The 20,023-nt window shown below is 34.8% G+C and overlaps 1 protein-coding gene across 1 annotated transcript in view; it reads right to left on the bottom strand.

The window, feature by feature from the left end:
• The window catches only part of BAZ2B (bromodomain adjacent to zinc finger domain, 2B), a 324,998-nt gene that overhangs the window by 82,992 nt on the left and 221,983 nt on the right, over nt 1–20,023 (bottom strand). The window contains exons 10-14 of the mRNA XM_006880802.1: nt 18,170–18,466; nt 17,080–17,140; nt 16,188–16,296; nt 15,839–15,940; nt 2,942–3,152 (exon numbers count right to left, since the gene is read on the bottom strand). Of these exons, the coding sequence (XP_006880864.1) occupies nt 2,942–3,152; nt 15,839–15,940; nt 16,188–16,296; nt 17,080–17,140; nt 18,170–18,466 (780 nt within the window). The remainder of the gene's footprint in view (nt 1–2,941; nt 3,153–15,838; nt 15,941–16,187; nt 16,297–17,079; nt 17,141–18,169; nt 18,467–20,023) is intronic.

A 20,023-nucleotide genomic window follows, 5' to 3' on the forward strand; every position in this document is an offset into this window, starting at 1 on the left:
GAAGAAGGTGAAGCCAGGCTGCTCCTTGGAGGCAAGGATTCTGAAGCTTCGTCTGACATACTTTGCGCATGTTGCAATGCGAGACCAGTCCTTAGAGAGGGACATCATGCTTGGGAGGGTGGAGTGACAGCTCAAGAGAGGAAGACCGTTGAGGAGATTGATTGATTTAGTGACTGGAGTAACAGGGTTTGGGTGTATCAGAGACAGTAAGATTGGCACAGGAGAGAGCAGGGGATAGGGCTGTCATACATAGGGTCGCTATGAATCGCAGGTGACTCGACGATGCATAACAACAACAACAACATTTAAAGAAATTATTTTTACCTTTAAGAAAATGAGCAAAATATCTAAAAAAAATTTAAAGTTAAGGTAGACTTGTCAATGACTCAGGAGAGATAAATCTTAAAACAATGTAAAAATTATTTGACTAACATACTAAGGCAAACAAAAACAGTGAAATAATAGGTGAAAATATTTTGTCTACTCTCTATCAAAAATGGAAAATGCACAATTTTTTGATCAGAGATTCTACTTCTAGGATTTTATCTTACAACTTAATCTTCAGAAGAATATATATTTCTTTTTTTTTCCTTTTAGAAGAATATATATTTCTATATATTTATATGTGGATTGCCAAGAGCTTAATAGGTCTGTCCTGGAAACAGACAAACCAAGCTGCTCCTGAAGGCAAGAATTCTGAAGCTCCATGGGACATACTTTGGGAATGTTGCCAGGAGGAACTAGTCCTTGGAGAAGGACATTATGCTTGGAAGGGTGGAGGGAAAGCACAAGAGAGGAAGACCTTGGAGATGATGGATTGACACAGTAACTGGGGTAGTAAGGGTAGGTGTGTCACAGACTGTGAGCTTGGCTCAGGATAGAGCAGTGTTCAGGGCTACTGTGCACAAGGTTGCTGTGAGTCATGGTCACCTCAAAGGCCCGTACCAACAACAATATCTACACAGAGATGGACAATCTCCTGTGCAATTTATAGCCTCTGAAAACCCAAAGAGTCAGCTATAGGTTGGCTCAGACTTGATAGCTGAGTTCAGAGTAGTACACATAACATTGATCTACACACACACACACACACACACACACACACAGAGGAACACTGGTGGCCCACTAGTAAAGGGTTGTAGCGACAACCCAAAGGCAATACACAAGCTGTTATGCAAGAAAGAAAAATTTCCTTAGGGACTTTCATTAGAGTTACAGGCTCTGAAAACCAATATGAGGTTCAGTTATGAGTCAGTTTCAATTCAATAGCACATAACAACATACACACACGCGCGCACACACACACACACACACATACATCAGTAAAGAGCTTAATTAAACATATGTTTGAAAAGAGGTGAATAAATGAAGTATGGAAGACTCATTCATGGCATCACTTAATATTTAATGTCTTGAAAAATATAGAAAAATGTTTAAGAAAAAGTAGGTAGATGTGTGTGTGTGTGTGTGTGTGTGTGTACAGTTTGAACAAGCAGGTATTTATTTCTAGAATGATTAACAAAAATGGTTCATGGTTCTGTTCATGCATGAGAGAGTGTCTTTCATTTTAAAGCATTCTGTGCCATGAGCTTTGTTGTGGACATGTGTTACATAATAAAAATAAAGCAACAAAGAAGTCATCATCATGATCGTGTTTATAATAAACGGAAATCTCTTAGGGATTTATTCCAGATTTTCAGTTTATTTATAAGGACAGTAAAAACTTATGAGGAGAAATAAAATCCTGTTAAGCTTCTAAGTCATGTTTTAAAGTTTTATTTTACATAAATATGTTTAAATATATACATGTGAATATATAACACCTACCATATATATTTGCACAGTAAAACGGTTTTCTCAATGTCAGACACAACATGGGAATGTTAAGATATACAACATTAAACTATACATTTTTACTTTAGCAAAACAAAAAATTTTATGTATCATTTTGAATTATAAGAATACTTCAGATTATTATGACACTTCAAATTTGATAAATCATACTTTTTAGTGATTCTAAAATATTTCTTTATTAAATCTACTAGTTGGGCATTGTGAAAATTTATGTAACATACCATGAGAACAGAAGACCCCATACTAAAAGACTGGGGTTACTTACCAGTAATTGGAGTTCCCTGACTGAAAATTTACTCCACAGATCCACATATTTTGCATTTATTCTCATGTACCATCTCAAGGAACCGGGAGCTGTTAAATGAGAATTTCCAGAATGTTGGCACAACCTTAAGGCATGTGCCAAGAGCTGGTTGATTCCCTTTCTGTGTAAGTCTTGTTAAATGTAACACCCACTTTTTGTTACCAAGTGAAGGCTATATCACAAGTGGATGACTTAACAAACAGAAATTTATTTTCTCAAAGTTTAGGAGCAAAAAGCCCAAATTCAAGGCATCAGCACTAGGCATAGGCAGTTTCATCTTGGTAATTCTCGAGGACGGTCACTGTCTCTTCTGCTCTGGGGAACCTTCATGAGCCTAGTGTCTCCCTCCCTGGTTCTCCTCACTAGTTTGTATTTCTAATCTCTTTTATATCTCAGAGACTGACTCAAAATACATCCTATGTTAATTATGCTTCATTAACATAATAAAGACAATCTACCCTAGATAAGCTTATTATCACTACCCTAGATAAGCTTATTATCACTGGAATTTACAAGTCAGAATTTACAACCTATTTTGGTGGGTATAGAATTCATTTCACACCACTCATTTCTAAACACACAGGGCAGGATGTGTTTATGAGAGCTCATGAACTTCAGTTACCAGGCAGGATCTTTATTTTTATTCTAAAAGAAACCGTTGTTTTGTTTTTTTTTTAAAAAAAAACAAACCACAAAAACCAAAAGCAGTGTCAGTAATTCATAAAGCAAAAAATAGAATACTTACATTGAAAAATATGATTGTTAAAGTGTCACGTTTCTTACCTTGAGCCTGCAGTTTTCGTAGCAATTTGGCATCTGTGTTATCTATGAATTCAGCACTGCCAACATTTGGAGGCCGACCTTTCCGGCGTCTCATTCTGGATTCCTCTCTTACTCGCTGCCTATCTGGATTTGGTGGTCTTCCTCTACGACCTTCCATTGCCCTGATCCGGGGAATGACATCGTCTTCTTTCAAAAGACACCACTGCATTCCCTTTTAATTAACATTTTATAAAAATATATTACAAACAAAGTAAAAAGACATCTGTATGTAAAACAAAAGACAACATTTACAGATACTTTGAAAATTATAAAGCTGTTACAAATCAGGAATTTTACCTATAAAATACAGATTTATAATTGCTTATAGCCTTTGGCATATAAATATACATTCATCTCAGTCACCATTTTTTTAAATATTAATGATTCAAACTTGGCAGATATTTTAAAATATCATTTGTATGATAAAACCCTGTTGATTATGTTCATGAGTTATCAAATAAATTTATACATTGTTCTGTGCCATTGAGTCGGAATCAACCCATAGCTGACACTCCATTGGAATTTCCGAGGCAGAGGCAGTAAATCGCACAGGAGAATGCCCATCCTGGGCTCCTGGTGGAGGAGCCTTTGGTGGCTGAGTCCTTAGGGAGCTGTGCTGCTAACCTTAAAGGCAGTGCCTCAGTGGTGGTTCCAATCTACCTGCAGCTCCACAAGAGAAAGCTAGGCAATCTCTTCCCCTGAGGCTGAGAGTCTCCAGAAGACTTGTCGGAGGGTCAGCTATGAGTTCATTCCAACTTTCCCCGGCAATGAGTCTCTTGGGAACTGAATTTCATATCACCACCTATGAAGTAGTTTTGTCTCCCACAGATACCAGACTTGTACTTGGTCAAGCTTCTAGACTCAAGTGCAGGTAGAGTTTTACATGTAAAATGCAGGTTAACAGGTTTATGTTGAAGTATCAGAAAAATTTAATCTGTGGAAAAAAAAAAAAAAAAAAAAAAAGCCCAACAATTATGAGAATTTTTTTAATATTTTCCAAATTGAGAAATTTAAAATTATGAAAAGATAATTAAAATTTTAAACAAAAATATTTGATGAAATTAAAGGATGTCTTTTTATTATTGCTTTTTCATTGCTGGACATTTTCTTTCTCCCCTCTTCCAATCCATCCCTTGTTCCAAATATTAGTCATACATATAATGCCTAATCATATATTCCTTTCAGACAGTTCTGCCGCCATCTGATCTATCTACATTTTCCCCTTTCTCTCCCCACCACCCCCAATGTCTGTCGTATTTTATAACAGCAGTGTTATGTAGTGTTTGTCCTTTTGTGACTGAGATATTTCACCTTAGCATTATGTCTGACAGACTCCCCCCATGTTGTGTAAAGTTTTATGAGTCCATTGTTTTTCAATGCTACATAATATTCCATCATGTGAATGTACCAGTTTTTCTATGCATGCATTTGCTGAGTATGTGTGAATGTATCATAGTTTTTCTGTCCAGGCATTTGTTGCATAGAGTTGCATCTCTTTGTTATTGTGAATGATAAAGCAATAAACATTAGTGTGTGCATAAGCAAGTCTTGTTTTTTAATGTATAATCAAAATTCCTGGATGATACAGACAATTGAGAAGAAAATTGTAAGACTGGTAGTCCAAGTTTACTCAGATGTGCCTGGAAACAGAGACCTGGTAATTTACTTTCAAAGAATCAGCCATTACAATGACACGTGTAACAAGAGACTAATTTTAAAATGTTACAGAAAATTCTAGTAATTGAAAAAAACCTAAAACCCCAAAAAAACAACCCAGTGACAAAATGGGCAGTGGAAATGAAAAGACTGTTCACCAAGACATTATACTGTCATTAAGATCTGCTAAAGATAATTAATTGCTTATTAAACTCAAAACTCATTGCTCTTCAGTCAGAATAGTTTTTGAAGGCTATAAATTGCATGAGAGGAGACTGTTTATCACTACTGGTAGATTCAAAGCATCAGAAAGGCCACAGCTTGTTTTAGCAGTATAGTTTCTTACTTACTATGCCACCAAGCTCTCTCATTATTTACTGTTGTTGTTATTAGTTACTCTTGGTACTGTCTAGTCAGAAGTGACTCACAGCTAACCCACTAGTAGACTGCAAAGAACTGGACAGGAAAGCATTATTGAAAATAAACTGACTAAAATTGAAGACTGCCTGGGTGTGAAGTAGGGGAGCTTAAATAGAAATTAGAAATATGATAAAGATTTGGGTTAATTCCTAAATAACATGAAAAAGCGAAAGGAACGTGTTCTTTTTAAATAGAGTTAAAAGAATGGAAGAATCCTTGAGAGAATTAGAAGTATGTCTATTCCCTCAGTTTTAGATGTTGTTGTTAAGTGCCGTTGAGTTGCAGGCGACTCAGAGTGACCCTATGAAGGAGAGTCCTCAATGCTTGGGTGCCTTTCATCTTCTCTCCAGGTTCATAGGGTTTCTGGAGGCAAGCTATTATGGAAGTGGATGCCACTCCTCCTTCCAAGCTTGTTTTAATCAAGGGCCTCCACCCCACTCTCTGTCCACATTGGGTAACCAGCCATTAACCTATCTGACACATCAATGTCAGTGTTCAGCCTCACAGTAAACACAAGTTACTGCTGTACGACAACTTGTACACCAGGGCTATATGTTTTATATAAAAAGCATTGGTGGTGTAGTGGTAAGGAACTACAATGCTCACTCAAAGGTGGTGCCTCTGGCAGTCTGAATTTATCATCAGCTCTGAAAGAAAATGGACAATCTCCTCTTGTGGGATTTACAACCTCTGAAAATCTGCTGGAAGGTTAAGCAATTAGTTGATTCTGACTCGGTAATTATTCCTTGAGATTAAGAATAAGTCTAAAGAAAACATCTATTTCCATTAATTTTAATGTGCAATTATTTAGAAATGAAAAACAAAAATATATTATGAAATTTATTTTTAACATGCATCTTTGAGTTCAACAATTCTGTTTCTCTTAATAAGTGATACTCTAAGATAGGGCTGAACATTTTATGAGGAATTGGCCTGGGGTCATCTGTGTTCTTGATGCTGTATTGAAAACGAGAAACAATTTGTGGTTTATAAGCAACATGCTTAGTATCTTAATAGAATGTATTCTCAAGACTTATTTTTGTTTTCTTTTACATCCTAGTTTGTTTTGTTTTTAATTTGTCGATCTCATTTGGTTTGATTGTATATACTTGAATGCTGAATTTTTTTTAAAGTATTGAAGTATCATATAAATAAATGAAGCAAACCAGTTTACTAAAAGTCGATCTACTGAATGATCTATTTGCCAAGTTATTAAGGATTGACTTTTAATTTTTAGTATCACCAAGAATTTGCTGAGCAAATGGATTTAGTTATGCCACTTAATGAATGAATGCTGCTGGTAAACTGGTTAAGTGCTCAGTCACTAACCAGACGGTCATTGGTTTGAACTCACCAACTGATCTGCTGGAGGAAGATGTGGTAGTCAGCCTCTGTAAAGATTATAGCCTTGGAAGCTCCATAAGACACTCCAGTAGGGTCAACTATGAGCTGAAATTGACTGGAAGCTTGAAGACTTTCCCTTGCACATAGATTAGGACCTATATCTACCTAGTCTTCACTTTTGGCAGTAAAAGGTAGTTGCTGTTGTTACATACCATTCAATCAGAATTTACTCATAGCTGACCCTTCAGTGAGATTTCAGTGGCTCTAAATCAGTTTGCTTGGCTCTGTAATCAACATTCTTGGCACCAACAAATTAAAAGACGAATTGCACTGGGAAAGTGTGCTGTCAGAGACCTCTCCAAAGTACTGAAGAGCAACAATGCCAGTCTGGATACTATGATGCACCTGATACAAGCAATGATCTTTGCAGTTACTTGCTATGCATCAGAAATCTGGACAATTACTAGGGATGTAAGAAGGAGAAGTGATGCCTTTAAGCTGTGGTGCTGGAGAACTGTATTGACTATATCAGGAACTGCTGAAAGAACAAACACATTCATCGTGGAGAGGATGAAGCCAGGCTGCTCCTGGAGGCAATGATTCTGAAGTTTTGTCTGACATACTTTGGACATGTTGCAAGGTGGGAACAATCCTTGGAGAAGGATGTCATGCCTAGGAGGGTAGAGGGACACAGGAGAGAAACACCCTCGATGAGGTGGATTGATTCAGTGTCTGGGGTAATAGGGATAGGTGTGTTGGAGATAGTAAGATTGGTACAGGATAGAGCAGGGTTTAGGGCTGTTGTGCATAGGGTCTCTATGAGTCACAGATGACTCAATGGCAACAACAACAACAACAAAAACAAATCATGTAGAACGGGATTATCACTCTTTCTCCCAAAGAGCAACAGATTTAAACCATGTGCCTTCTAAGTTGGCAGTACAATTTTTACCCAGTAGGCTACCAGAGCTTTGGTGAAAGTTTTAAATCTGGATTAAGGTATTCTGACAAATTCTGTCTTGTCAATCATTCAGTGAGTTGATCAATCATCAAGTCAATTTGTGGCTGTAAAAATCTCAGTATATTTAACAATAGCTTAATTTTGGAAACGAAATTGATTTTTCAAACTCTTTCCCCTTCCTTAAATTAGTGCTTTTAGAACCCTTTACTTCATAATCATTTCTATAAAACTTTTAAAGTATCATACATAAAGTAATCTTGATGTCCCAATATGTATATGTCTTATTAAAGATGAAAGAATTAATATCTAGATAAGAGTAGACATCATCTTTCATATTTACATAGGATACTTACAGTATCAAATGTTTTGGATAGAATTTTTTCTTTCATAACTTAAAACAAACCTTAAAGTTAATATCATGAAAAAAATATAATTTTGCCCAACTCCCTTATACCTATTTCCCAGTTTAATGCATAATTTTGGTTTCTTTATGGTACCAGAAGTAGGTAGTCAAAGTTTGCTTGTGATATAACTAACTTTTCATCACTGGGAATAACTTTAGCTACTCTAGTCATATTAATTCTTAATATTATCTGTTGGATGCCATTTTAAAGATATAAAGGAGTAAGGGCAACTATATTGGGGGGTGGCAAGGTACGGAGATAGGCAGTTAAGAAAGATCAGGCCACATACAATGCAGACTAGCTTTGTAGTTACTCACACTAGACCACCCTCTAAGAGCTATGTTTTTCAATACTTCTTGACAACTACACTCGAAATCATGTAGTTGGCTTCCTACAACAGGTCTTGCCTAGCCACCCAAATCCTACCTGGTGACATAAATTTCCAGATTTATAGGTGTCTGGTACTCATTTCTCACATTCTCAGTGTCTGTATGTGTCAACAGCTATGTTGCATTAGGTGTGACAGTTAACAGCAGAGTTGAATTAGAATTCTGGTTGCTGACTCTCAATCTTTTATTCTTCGCTTACGTGAAATAATTACTGGTATTACAATTGCATGAGAGACTGCCTGTTGCCTACCTTAACAAGTTCTCCTTTTTCCTCACAAACAGATGTCTGATTTCAATTTGGTAGCACTGTGCCTAGTGTATACTCTAAGCCAGAAAACAAGCAATTTCTGAGCAAAAGATCCTAACTTTCGTTCCTTTACACTCTTCAGTTCCTCTAACACTAGGCTTTCCTAAAAGTAGATTTTCATTTCTACATCAAAATGTGCTAAAAATAATTTCTTTAGAAAGTATCTTTGCAGAACATAAATTTGGGGAAAAATACCTGAGACATTAAAGAAGCATCACAAATATTTACAAAGAAAAATGGCTTAGCAATAACAATAGTAAAATTTTTTATGATACATTCATTTATCCTCTTTTAATTGGTCTGCATTTCTCATAATTTTTGGCCTACATATAGTTGTTGTTGTAATGTGCTGTTGAGTCGTCTGATATTTAAACAGACCCTATTATGTACAAAAGCCCTAAACCCTGCTCTATCCAGTGCCAATCTTATTTTATCTGATACACCTACCCCCATTACCCAAATCACTAAATCAATCCATCTTATCAAGGGTCTTCCACTCCTGCGCTGTCCCTTCACACTCCCAAGCATGACATCCCTCTCCAAGGACTGATCCCCCCTTGCAACATATCGGAAGAATGTCAGCTGGAGCTTCAGAATCCTTGCATCCAAGGAGCAGCTTGGTTTCACCCTCTGTAGGATGAACTTGTTTGTTCTCCTAGCAGTCCATGGTATATCGGCACCAGAGCTCAAAGGCATCAGTTCTCCTTCTGTCATCCCTAGTCATTGTCCAGCTTTCTGATGCATAGCAAGTAACTGCAAAGACTATGGCCTGTATCAGGTGCACCTCAGTCTCAGCAATCTGCATTATGTAGATGATACAACTATATATAGTAGACACGCAATATTCTAATGCCTGTGAACTTATGGCTTGAAAGAAACTCAATATTTATAACATTTATGCTTAACTATCCTATTCTCTATAGCTCACTAATAACAAAGCAAAATAAAATAAACATAAACACTGGCTGTACATATGGATTTCACCTGATGGTATGCAAAGGAATCAGACTGATTATATCTGTGGAAAGAATCACTGAAGAAGCTCAGTATCAGCTGTGAAAACTAATCTAGGTGATGAATGTGGAACAAACCAAGAACTACTCATATGCAAGGTCAAGCTGAAGGTAAGGAAAATTAAATCAAATCCACAGGAACCAAAATTTGACCTTAAGTCTATCCCACCTGAATTTCAAAACCATCTCAGGTACAGGTTTGAGGCCATGAACACTAAAGAGCGAAGATCAGATGAGCTGTAGGAGAATATAAAAAACATGATCTAGGAAGAGTGCAAAAGGTAATTACAAAGACAGAGGAGGAAGAAAAGACCAAGATGGATGTCAAAAGAGACTCTGAATATTGCAATAGAACACTGAGAAGCCAAAGCAAAGGGAATGATTCAAGATATTAAGGAGCTGAACAGAAGGTTTCAAAGGGCAATGTGGAAAGACAAAATAAAGTATTATAATGAAAAGTGCAAAGAACTGGAGTCAGAAAATGAAAAGGACTTAACTCACTCAACATTTTTTAAGCTGAAGGAACTGAAGAACAAATTTTAGGCAGAATATTAAATGATCCAGGAAGTATTAAAAGAAGATGGAAAGAGAATACAGAGTCATTGTACAAAATGAATTGGTGGACACAGAAGAATTTAATGAAAAATCATATGAGCAAGAGCCTCTGTGGAGGAAAGAGGAATTTCATGATACTCTGAGAGAAGTGACAAAAAACAAGGCCTCAGGAATTGATGGCATACCAAGAGACATATTTCAACAAACAGACACTGCCCTGGATGCACTCAGCAAGTTGTGCCAAGAAATATGGAGGACAACCAACTGACTGGAAGAGACCTATATTTCTTCCCATTCCAAAGAAAGATGACCCAACAGAGTGCAGAAATTATCCAACAATATCATTAATATCACATACAAGTAAGATTCTGCTGAAAATTATCCCAAAAGCAACTGAACAGAGAACTGCCAGAACTGTAGCCTGAATTAAGGAGAGGCCCTGGTACTAGGGATATTATAGCTAATGCTAAATGGTTCTTGGCTGAAAGCAGGGAGTACCAGAGGAATGTCTATGTTTCAATGACTATGCAAAGGCATTTGACTGTGTGGATCACAACAAACTGTGGCTAACTCTGAGAAGAATGGGATAATCAGAACACTTGATTGTGATTATGTAAAACCTACACTTGGACAAGGAGGCAGTCATCAGAACAGAGCAAGAGAACACTTCATGGTTCAAAAATTGAAAAGAGTGTATGCTAGAGATTTGTCCTATCTCCATACCTTTTCAATCTATTTGCAGAATGGATTATCTGTGAGGCTGGGCTCTATGAGGAGAATATGGCAGCAGGACTGGAGGAAGACTCATCAACAACCTGTGTTATGCAGATGACACAACCCTGCTTGGTGAAACTGAGGGGGACCTGAAGTGCTTGCTACAGAAGGTCAAGAACTGCAGCCTTCAATATGGATTAAAGCTCAGTATCAAGAAAAGAAACAGTCTCACCACTGGGCCAATTGGCAGCATCATGATAGATGGGGAGAGACTGAGATTGTTATCAGCTTTAGTTTACTTGGCTCCACAATCAATACTCTTGGTACCAGCATCCAGGAAATCAGGAGACAAATTACATTGGAAAAGTCTGCTGTCAGAGACCTCTCCAAAGTACTGAAAAGCAATGATATCAGTCTGGAGGCAAAGGTGCATCTGATCCAGGCCATAGTCTTTATAATTACTAGGGATGACAGATGGAAAATTGATGCCTCTGAGCTGTGGTGCTAGAGAAGTGTACTGAATATACCATGGACTGCTAGGAGAATAAACAGATAATTCTTAAAGAGGGTGAAGTTCCTTGGAGATAAGGATACTGAAGTTTCATCTGACATACTTTGGATATGTTGCATGGTGGGACCAGTCCTTGAAGAGGGTCATCATGTTTGGGAGGGTGGAGGGGCAGTGCCAGTGAAAGAAGATCCTCAATGAGATGGATTGATTCAATGACTAGGGTAATCATCATAGGTGTGTTGGAGGCAATGAGATTGGCACAGGATGGATCAGAGTTTAAGGCTGTTGTACATAGGGTCAGATGAGTCGCAGGCAAGTCGACAGCACATAACACAAACAACAACAACAACATTTAAGCAAATGAAAATATTTTCGAAGTAACCACTTTTAATATTCTTACAGGTCTTGAAACACAACCATTAAGAGTCCATGACTAATAAGTCAAAGGCTGGAGGTCCAAAACTATTATGTGATTATACTGGAGAAATATCTCATGATTAACTTCCCTAAAGATTACTGCCAACAAGATCCTAAGAGGCCATTCTACTCTGTTACATATTGCTATGAGTTAGAAATAAATTCTCTGTATCTAACAAATGCATACCTAATCAAAGTATTTCTACAACAAACTTACTGTGTATTTTTTTGACACAGTTTTGATGGAATTTCACTGATAGAAACAGGTAACAGAAATGAATTACAATGAAACTAGCCCACACGCCATGAGCCTACAGAGTATTATGGCTGGTTGTGTTCCATGTAGTTTATCATGCCTAAAATCCTGATGTTTCTAGAAGCTGTCAGGAAGTGTTAAAATATCTGTTGTTAAGTGCTGAAAGACAGCTCATTCTAAAAATGACCTTTCATCACAATTGTAGGATGAAGTAAATGTAAAAAGGTAACAAAGATATTGTGAGCTTTTTTTGAGATCCTGGTCAACTGATTACCTGAGAGAAGAACTTTTATTTCGTATATTAAAAATTATAATTAAGCTATTGTGTTTAAGTTAACAAGGGAATAAAATTTCAATAAATGCACACTCTCACACCTCTAATCTGATTGTATCATGCAAATTTATTCAACATTTAAAAATGTTTATTAGTAAAAATATGCATAATCATTATAGGTTCAGAAATATTTTTAGTCAAACTGATCGACTTGGGCAAAATAACTGTAGCTCTCTACTTTCGATGTCTTTAAATAGAAATTTATCTTCTAAATTTAAATGAGCAGCATTTAAATACCATTGGGGCAATTTTTGAAAGGCCTTACACAAAATCAGAATGTATATAAATAATAGTGGTGACTTTTGAGTGACTATAAAAAGATGAAGATCATGTATTTTCCTTATCAAATAATTCATAAGGAAGTAATTATGAATACTAACGAATTCTACCTGCTATCAAACACCAAAAGTAATAGGTGTATTTGGGGAAATGGCGGCTTGCAACATTTAATAAAATTTTGTACAATTTCCTTGCATTTAGAAAATTTTCAATGCTTTGCTTTACTTGGTTACATGAGATAGAAATGCTTATTTTTAAAAGGTAAGAAATCATTTTGTACATTATTTCAGATAATCTAAAAGTTTAGATAATTTAAAAAGAAAAATATGATCCTTTGCATCACAATCGTTATATCCATGATTGAAATGTGTACAGAGTTCCTCCCATCTTTTAATCATTTAATGGTCATAAAATAATTTATAGAATTTGCACAAAGATAGACATATAACAAACATAGACCAGTTCAAATCATTGCACATTGCAACTAACGCTTAAAAAACATGTATCTGTGTTCATTTTCATAAAAAGCTGTTCTACAATTACATACAATGCTCATTAATTAACCATATGCTTATAACATGTAAAAAAATACAGAGGTGTATTTGGCTACACAAATATATGCATTTTTAATGAATTAAAAATCTTTCTTCCTTACCTTTACTTAATATAAAACATCCTGAAATGAATCCAACTCACCAGTGTTTCAACTGAGAAAAAGTGCCCTAAAAATTGTGAGTATTTCCCCCAGTATGAATTTTATGTTAGTAACTTAATATAGTTTGGCTTTAGGATTTCATCATATTTCCTTTATTGGAATTGATCCTCACAAAGATAATATGCATTTGGAAAAAAGTTGATTATTTTTAAAAGAAAGTGAATGGATGTCAGAACATTCTCCTTTGCTTAACAAGACTTTTCTTAGATATTAAGTCTAACTAATTACCATTGACACAAAGCTAAAAATCTTTAGTTATTGAACCACACTGAACCTCCTTTCAGAACAGGTTTACTGAACTAAAAAAAATGAAGGTCTCCTTGGCAAAATGGTAACATTTGGTAATATGAATCAAGATTTTTATAAATGAGAATTTTTACATGAATTATGTTTTGAACTAAAAAGCAGATGCATTATATATAAAGTATATATAAAAGTAGTGTGTTTCATTAAAATTCAAAGAATTTATTTGTGACAGCTTTAATCAGTTCCATTTTTTTCTATGTCACAAAAGAAAAAAAAAGACACGAAAATATATTTCCAGAAAAGTTAAACGTCAAAGAAAGACATTTTGGTTGTGAATGAAGGAAAGTGTGAAACACAATGTATAAAAATATTTTATGCAAATGTATATAAAATAAAAATTAAAAAATAAAAAAGAAATATATTTTGGGGAATTTAGCCCTACAATAAAAACCCTGGTAGATTTGGCCATAACTCATTTCTTTAAATGAGCTAAAACCGGCTAGAGGGTCAGCTATGACTTGGTTCTAATTCAATAAAATATAATTTTCAAATGTATTCCTTAAAAATCATGAACAATGAGGAACAAATATTTATGATATAAGCAGAAAACAATGAGAAATCTTGGTGGCCTTACAAATTCCCTTCATTTTCTGAGCTTTCAAAATAAACTTCTTTTCCATTTCTATACACACAAAATTAAGACAGTAGATAGGATGAACTAGCCTGCCCATTGTTATTACTGTAGAGTATTACGGAATTGGAATAGATTCATAGCTGATCCTCCGGTGGACTTTCAGAGGCAGTAAGTCACACAGGAGTAAACTGTTCATCTTTCTCATGTGGAAGAGTTAGCAGATTAGAACAGTTTACCATTGGGTTGGTAGCACAATTCCTTAACACTAAGTCACCAGAGTTTACTATCATTCATAATTGTTGTTGTTGTTCTATGTTGTTAAGTCCAGTACAACTTGTAACAACCCTATAAACAATAGATCTGAACAAATTCACAATAGAAAATACTAAATGTTAGGGGGGAAAAACCAGTGTTATTAGTCTATTGATTAAAGGAGAGAAGAAAAAGGTTTAACCAAAACTAAAACAATTTGAATTGGCTCAGTATTTTAATCTTCTAAAAACATTTTTATGCATATAATTTTTACTCTATTACAATATTGTCACATCAAATTTAATTATTATTGTGCTTGTTTAGCAGATAAAGAAATTTGAGTAAAATGAGGAGCATTACTATTTTTTTAAAAAAACTCCCTAATACATACTAAATTTTGTACCACATGTTTATGAAAGTGTCTTCAGGAGAAAGGTGGCAAAAATATTCATAGTGTGCATTTATGTAAAATAGGGCATCTTTCTTCAATATCAAATTTATTTCACAGATTAAAATCTAAATGATCTCATTTTCTTAAGTGGAACTCATTCAAGGGACTCAATGACACTAGAAAGAATAAGAAATCTATGTGCTATGGATCAGAAAGAAGTCCTGATGCTGCACTGCTTAAGGCACTTGATTGGTGAGCTAAAGTCAGTGGTGTGAACCCAACAGCCACTGTATAGGATAAAGATATGACAATCTGCTACTCTAAAGACTACTGTCAAGATTTTAGCCTTGGAAACAGGGTTGAGGCAGTTCAATTCTGTCCAATAGGGTCAATATAGATTTGGAATTGACATCATGACAAAGGATTTAATTTTGATCTATATTACCTAGAAGCCCTGGCTTCATCACTTTGATGATGATAATGCATACTTAGCTCACCATTGTCCAGTTTAAAGGGTGTATAATCTTATATTCAGAAATGTATATTTCATGTTAACAATTCAATTTCTCAAAAATTCAGACACTTCCTTCACCTAATTTTAAGGGACAACAACAACAAAAAAATTCACCAATCTTACACATAATGCATAAAATAGTTTAGTATAATCAAGTGAACAAAATCTTTCCAAAAAGAACAAGGTATACTTAAGCCTCTTTTGGAATGACTTTTTATAATATGGTTTTTCTTTCTATTTTGCAACTGATTAATGCTTTTATTGTATTTCATATATTTGTTTCTACCTGTACAAACTGTAAAATCATTAACATAATTAATTTACAGGAAAAGGGTTTACTTTAAATTTATGAGATAAATATGATGTCAAAGTTCCTTGTTACTGAAACATAATATATTGAAGCCACAGTGAATGTTTACAATAAAGATGTAGGTATAGCTTTATGAATAACAAAAGGCAAAGCTTCAGAGGGCTGTGAAAATTATTTCATTGAAGTTATGGTACTATTTTCTGGTTCAAAGACTGTACTTTTTAAAAAGTGGATACCTGCGGTCCATCTCTGGCTTCATAGAAGTCACCCACTCTTATTTTTGCACTGAAGCTGAAATTGTCCCTTGAGATATCCATTATTCCATTTCTGCTGAGATACTGAAAAAATCACATATTTTTCCACTTCAGGTTTTAATAATTACAACCCAGCTTTGATGTATAGCTATCTTCAGGACACTATGCTTTTTACATTCTATTAAGGGGCTAAAGATTCATAGGAGATCAATTTAGGGTAAGTACATTAGTCTCATACAAGACTTTATCTGAGGACAGAATGTATATTTTTTTTTTCCACAAGAATCCTTGATAAGTACCACATGTACATGATTTGGTGAAAAGTATGTACCTTTATTACTTCAGGGTACTGCCTAAGTTTCTTTCCACATGGAGCATAATATGCTACTTCTCCTTGAATGCGCCCTCCAAAGTTTCTTATTCTTGTCTCTCTTTGCCAGCTACACATAACAGAAATGAGGGTTATGACACACTTAATTTCAATAAATATTTTTAAAATTAAAAAAAGATAGTGTACATGCTTCTTTTTAAAAAGGCTCTATCATATTATCTACTAACATTTAATACTAAATGATTTACACTAAATACTAACATTAAATACTAAATGATTTACAACGAAAAACAAAATTTACTAAAAATAAAGCTTCACTATTAAAATGTTAAACATCATTAAATATTTTTATTATAAATTGGATTCCTTTGTTTCCTCAGAAATGTTCTGAACCACAGGTCAATGTACAGTAATATTTTTTTTGTATCAGAAAAGCTTTACGTTTTAAGAGTAAACATGACTCCTTGCTCTTTGAGGTTCATGCATTTCTAGTTTGAAACCTCGTCAGTGCCAATTAAAATAATTTTAACGAATCCCTCTAGTAGTTTGCATTGCCCCTTTATTCTATCCTGTAAACCACCCTTATTCCCAAATCCTTTTTTTACTTTTAACTATATTCCTATCCTTTGGCAAATAATTTGTTCTTGGAACTTTTTCAGTCAGTTTCCACCTGACTACTCGAGCCTGTCCCAGCTCTGCAGTACTGCCGCTCAGCAGTTAACTTTAACTTCAATTTTCAATCTATCAACTTCCTTTCCCTTCAGTCTTCCATGCTAATAAATACTATGCAGTGTATTTACTTATAAATAGTGGAGAATAAGAAAACTAGTGTACACCAATCATGCATAAGTGTATGAGGAATAAAGCAAAGGGGAAACCTTTGGCTGCATACCCATATTCCAAAGGAATACGTAGCTCACGTTCATCTGTCACTCTTCTTCGTTTGGAAGTGCCTTCAAGAAAATTCAATCCGTTAATATACATGAAAATTTGTGATAACTTAGAAACTTTTCCTGAAAGATCGTATTTTAGTGACTTGGATTACCAAGTGTATTTTTCTCACATGTACATCATGTTTAGATAGTTTTCAACAGATCATGTAAGGCAGAAATGTTTGTTTTGTTAAATGACAGAAGAGCCTTGTTGCTAAAGAAAATACAATCCATGGTAAAATTTATTATTATTAATATATATTACTATTGTTCTCCTCTTTAATACAGTTATTAAAGAAATGGCTAGAGAAGAGGGAAATAAAGGTTTCAGAAAGTCTGCTCACAGTGTTTTTTTTTTTTGAAAATGTGTGCTTTCTTTTGACACTTATATATGTATTTAAGTCTAGAGTCAAAATCACCAGTGAAGGCTAGGTGTTGCAAGTGGTCTGAAGCATAAAGGTTAGGATTACAACTATATATAAAATTTCTCATGAACAATGCTTAAGTTTCATAAATATAAACATAGGCAACTTATATTAGTAGAGTAATTGTGCAAATGAGAGGGAAACTAAAAATTAGCAGAAGATAGTGAAAGGCAGGAAATCATTAACAATATTTTATTACTATATACATCCTTTTCTTAACTACTGAATGAGAATAGAGAGTAGTTTTGAATTATTAAATGTAGACACTTTCAATAAAGATTCAGAAGCTAGGGAAATGTCAAACAGAAAGGGGAGAAAGACATGGCATATGTTATATACAAGTCCAGTATTACAAAAATTCTTTAGAATCAAAACCTAAACTCAAAAGCAATTAAGTATTTAAAATTAAAAATTATTAATCTTAAATAGGAATTACAGAGAATAAAAGTACATGCTGACCTTCCTTCTCTCTCCCTCTCATTGCTGTTGAGTCAGAAGCAACTCAATCTAAAATCTACCTGTAATATTTAATTCCAATGATCTCATCTCCAGAACACTGTATCAATAAAATTTCTTGCTAGAATTTTTTTTCTACTTTACAATAATAAAAATAAAGTGTAGGTACCAGAGTGCGGACTTGAAGTAAGTGTGGAAGGAGGTGTACCAAGAAAAGCAGGTGACTGGGATTCAGAACATAAGGCAGCAGGAGCAGAGCCTGGGGCTTTTGCTATGTGGAGGTTACGAGGTGTTGAGTGGGCTGAGAGACTGATGGAAGGGCTTTTGACAGAGGAAGCTGTTTGATTCAGTTTCATGGAAGTTTTCTCTCCTTCAGTATCACTATCTGATTCATCTTGGTCTTTATCATCATCATCATCTTCTTCTTCTGATCCTTCTGTATCTGATTCTGAATTACTATCTGATTCTGGGAAGTAAAAGAAGTATTGTATATTATAACTAGAGAATCACCAATGGTCTGTAGATATATGTAAATGGAATAGAAACCAGTATGTGTTTGAGGATTCAAATGAGCAACTTTCCCCAAGAGAAATTATAAAAATTACTATGAATTTCTTTTTGAGGACAACATATGAACTATAAGTTCTCTGTCCTCAAAAATAATCTATTCAAATTTTGTAAATAAACTAGTAGAAAAAAATACCAGCTTTACTGTATACTTTAATCATTAATAGTTTTTCTCATATAAAATTATTCACACGGTGAGCTCTTAATGGCTTCAAAATCACTTTAAACTTAATGGAGAAACTAACAGAGAGAAAAGAACTGACTTCTCAAATTAAAAGCTCTGATGACTTAAGAAGTATATACCAAGCCCTGTATGAGGAAGAGATATCTGGTGGAACCATTATCCTTTCATCTGGATACTGAAATAAAAGGAAAATAATTTTATGGGGGAGATTCTTGGAGTTTTTTTAAAGCTATAGTTTCTATTTAGGTGCAAGATTTCATTTCCCAGATTTCATTACACACACACACACACACACACACACACACACACACACACACAGAGAGAGACACACACAAAATTAAGGTTCACAGGAAAAATGATAGAATACTACACATGCATTACTAATTTAAATTCGTTATATCTATGCAGTCCTTTTACAAGCTAATCCTTCTTCAATTTCAAGTCAGGTTTTGTACTTCCCTGGAGGAAGAATATAAGGCTAGGAAAGGGTCCCTGGGCAGTAAGTTTCATGAAGTATGCCTCTGATAGGGGCATACACCAACAAAATCACATTGCTGATTCTCAAAGGGAAAGATGTAGCAGCATGCCTCCCACTAGTAGAATAAGAATGCTACCCAATTTCCAAAGGTCAGCTCAAAGTAGTATTGAACAAATAGGATGCTACATATTATTGTGACAGAGTATAGTATAGTATAGTATAGTATAGTATAGTATAGTATAGTATAGTATAGTATGGATACTATAAGCCTTCTTCCTTCTTTGCTGGACTCCATTAGTATCCCAGTCTGGTCAGGAGAACTAAGATACAGTAGTCTGACCTCAAAATGAATGCAGCTGATGAAAACTAATTTAATGCAAATAAAACTGTTCTTTCACACATGAGTATCATGGCTAAAATGTATAAAATACACCACCATACAAATTTTAGGGAAGATTAAAGAATTGACAATGTAGCAACTCTTTCAGATATGAAAATCTATTCCATAATTAAGGCTGATACTCAAACAATATTCTAATGAATACTACAAAAACAGCTTTTGTGGAATTATGTTCTGGATAATGTTACATGCTTATATCAGGGTTCATAATTCACAAGAGTTCATTATAGTTAAAAATACTGGCATTCATTATATATTACAAAGAGTTATATATGTGAGAATCAAAAGGGAAAAAAAACCCACCTTATCAAGAAAGGGGTTCCTATCTTGAATAATTACTTTGTATTTACTTAACAAATATTTTAGAAAGCATAAGTGATTGTATTTTCCTTTT

Source organism: Elephantulus edwardii, unplaced genomic scaffold (assembly GCF_000299155.1).
Source record: "Elephantulus edwardii isolate Elephantulus edwardi_28Jun2011 unplaced genomic scaffold, EleEdw1.0 scaffold00010, whole genome shotgun sequence".
NCBI classification, from domain to species: Eukaryota; Metazoa; Chordata; class Mammalia; order Macroscelidea; family Macroscelididae; genus Elephantulus; species Elephantulus edwardii.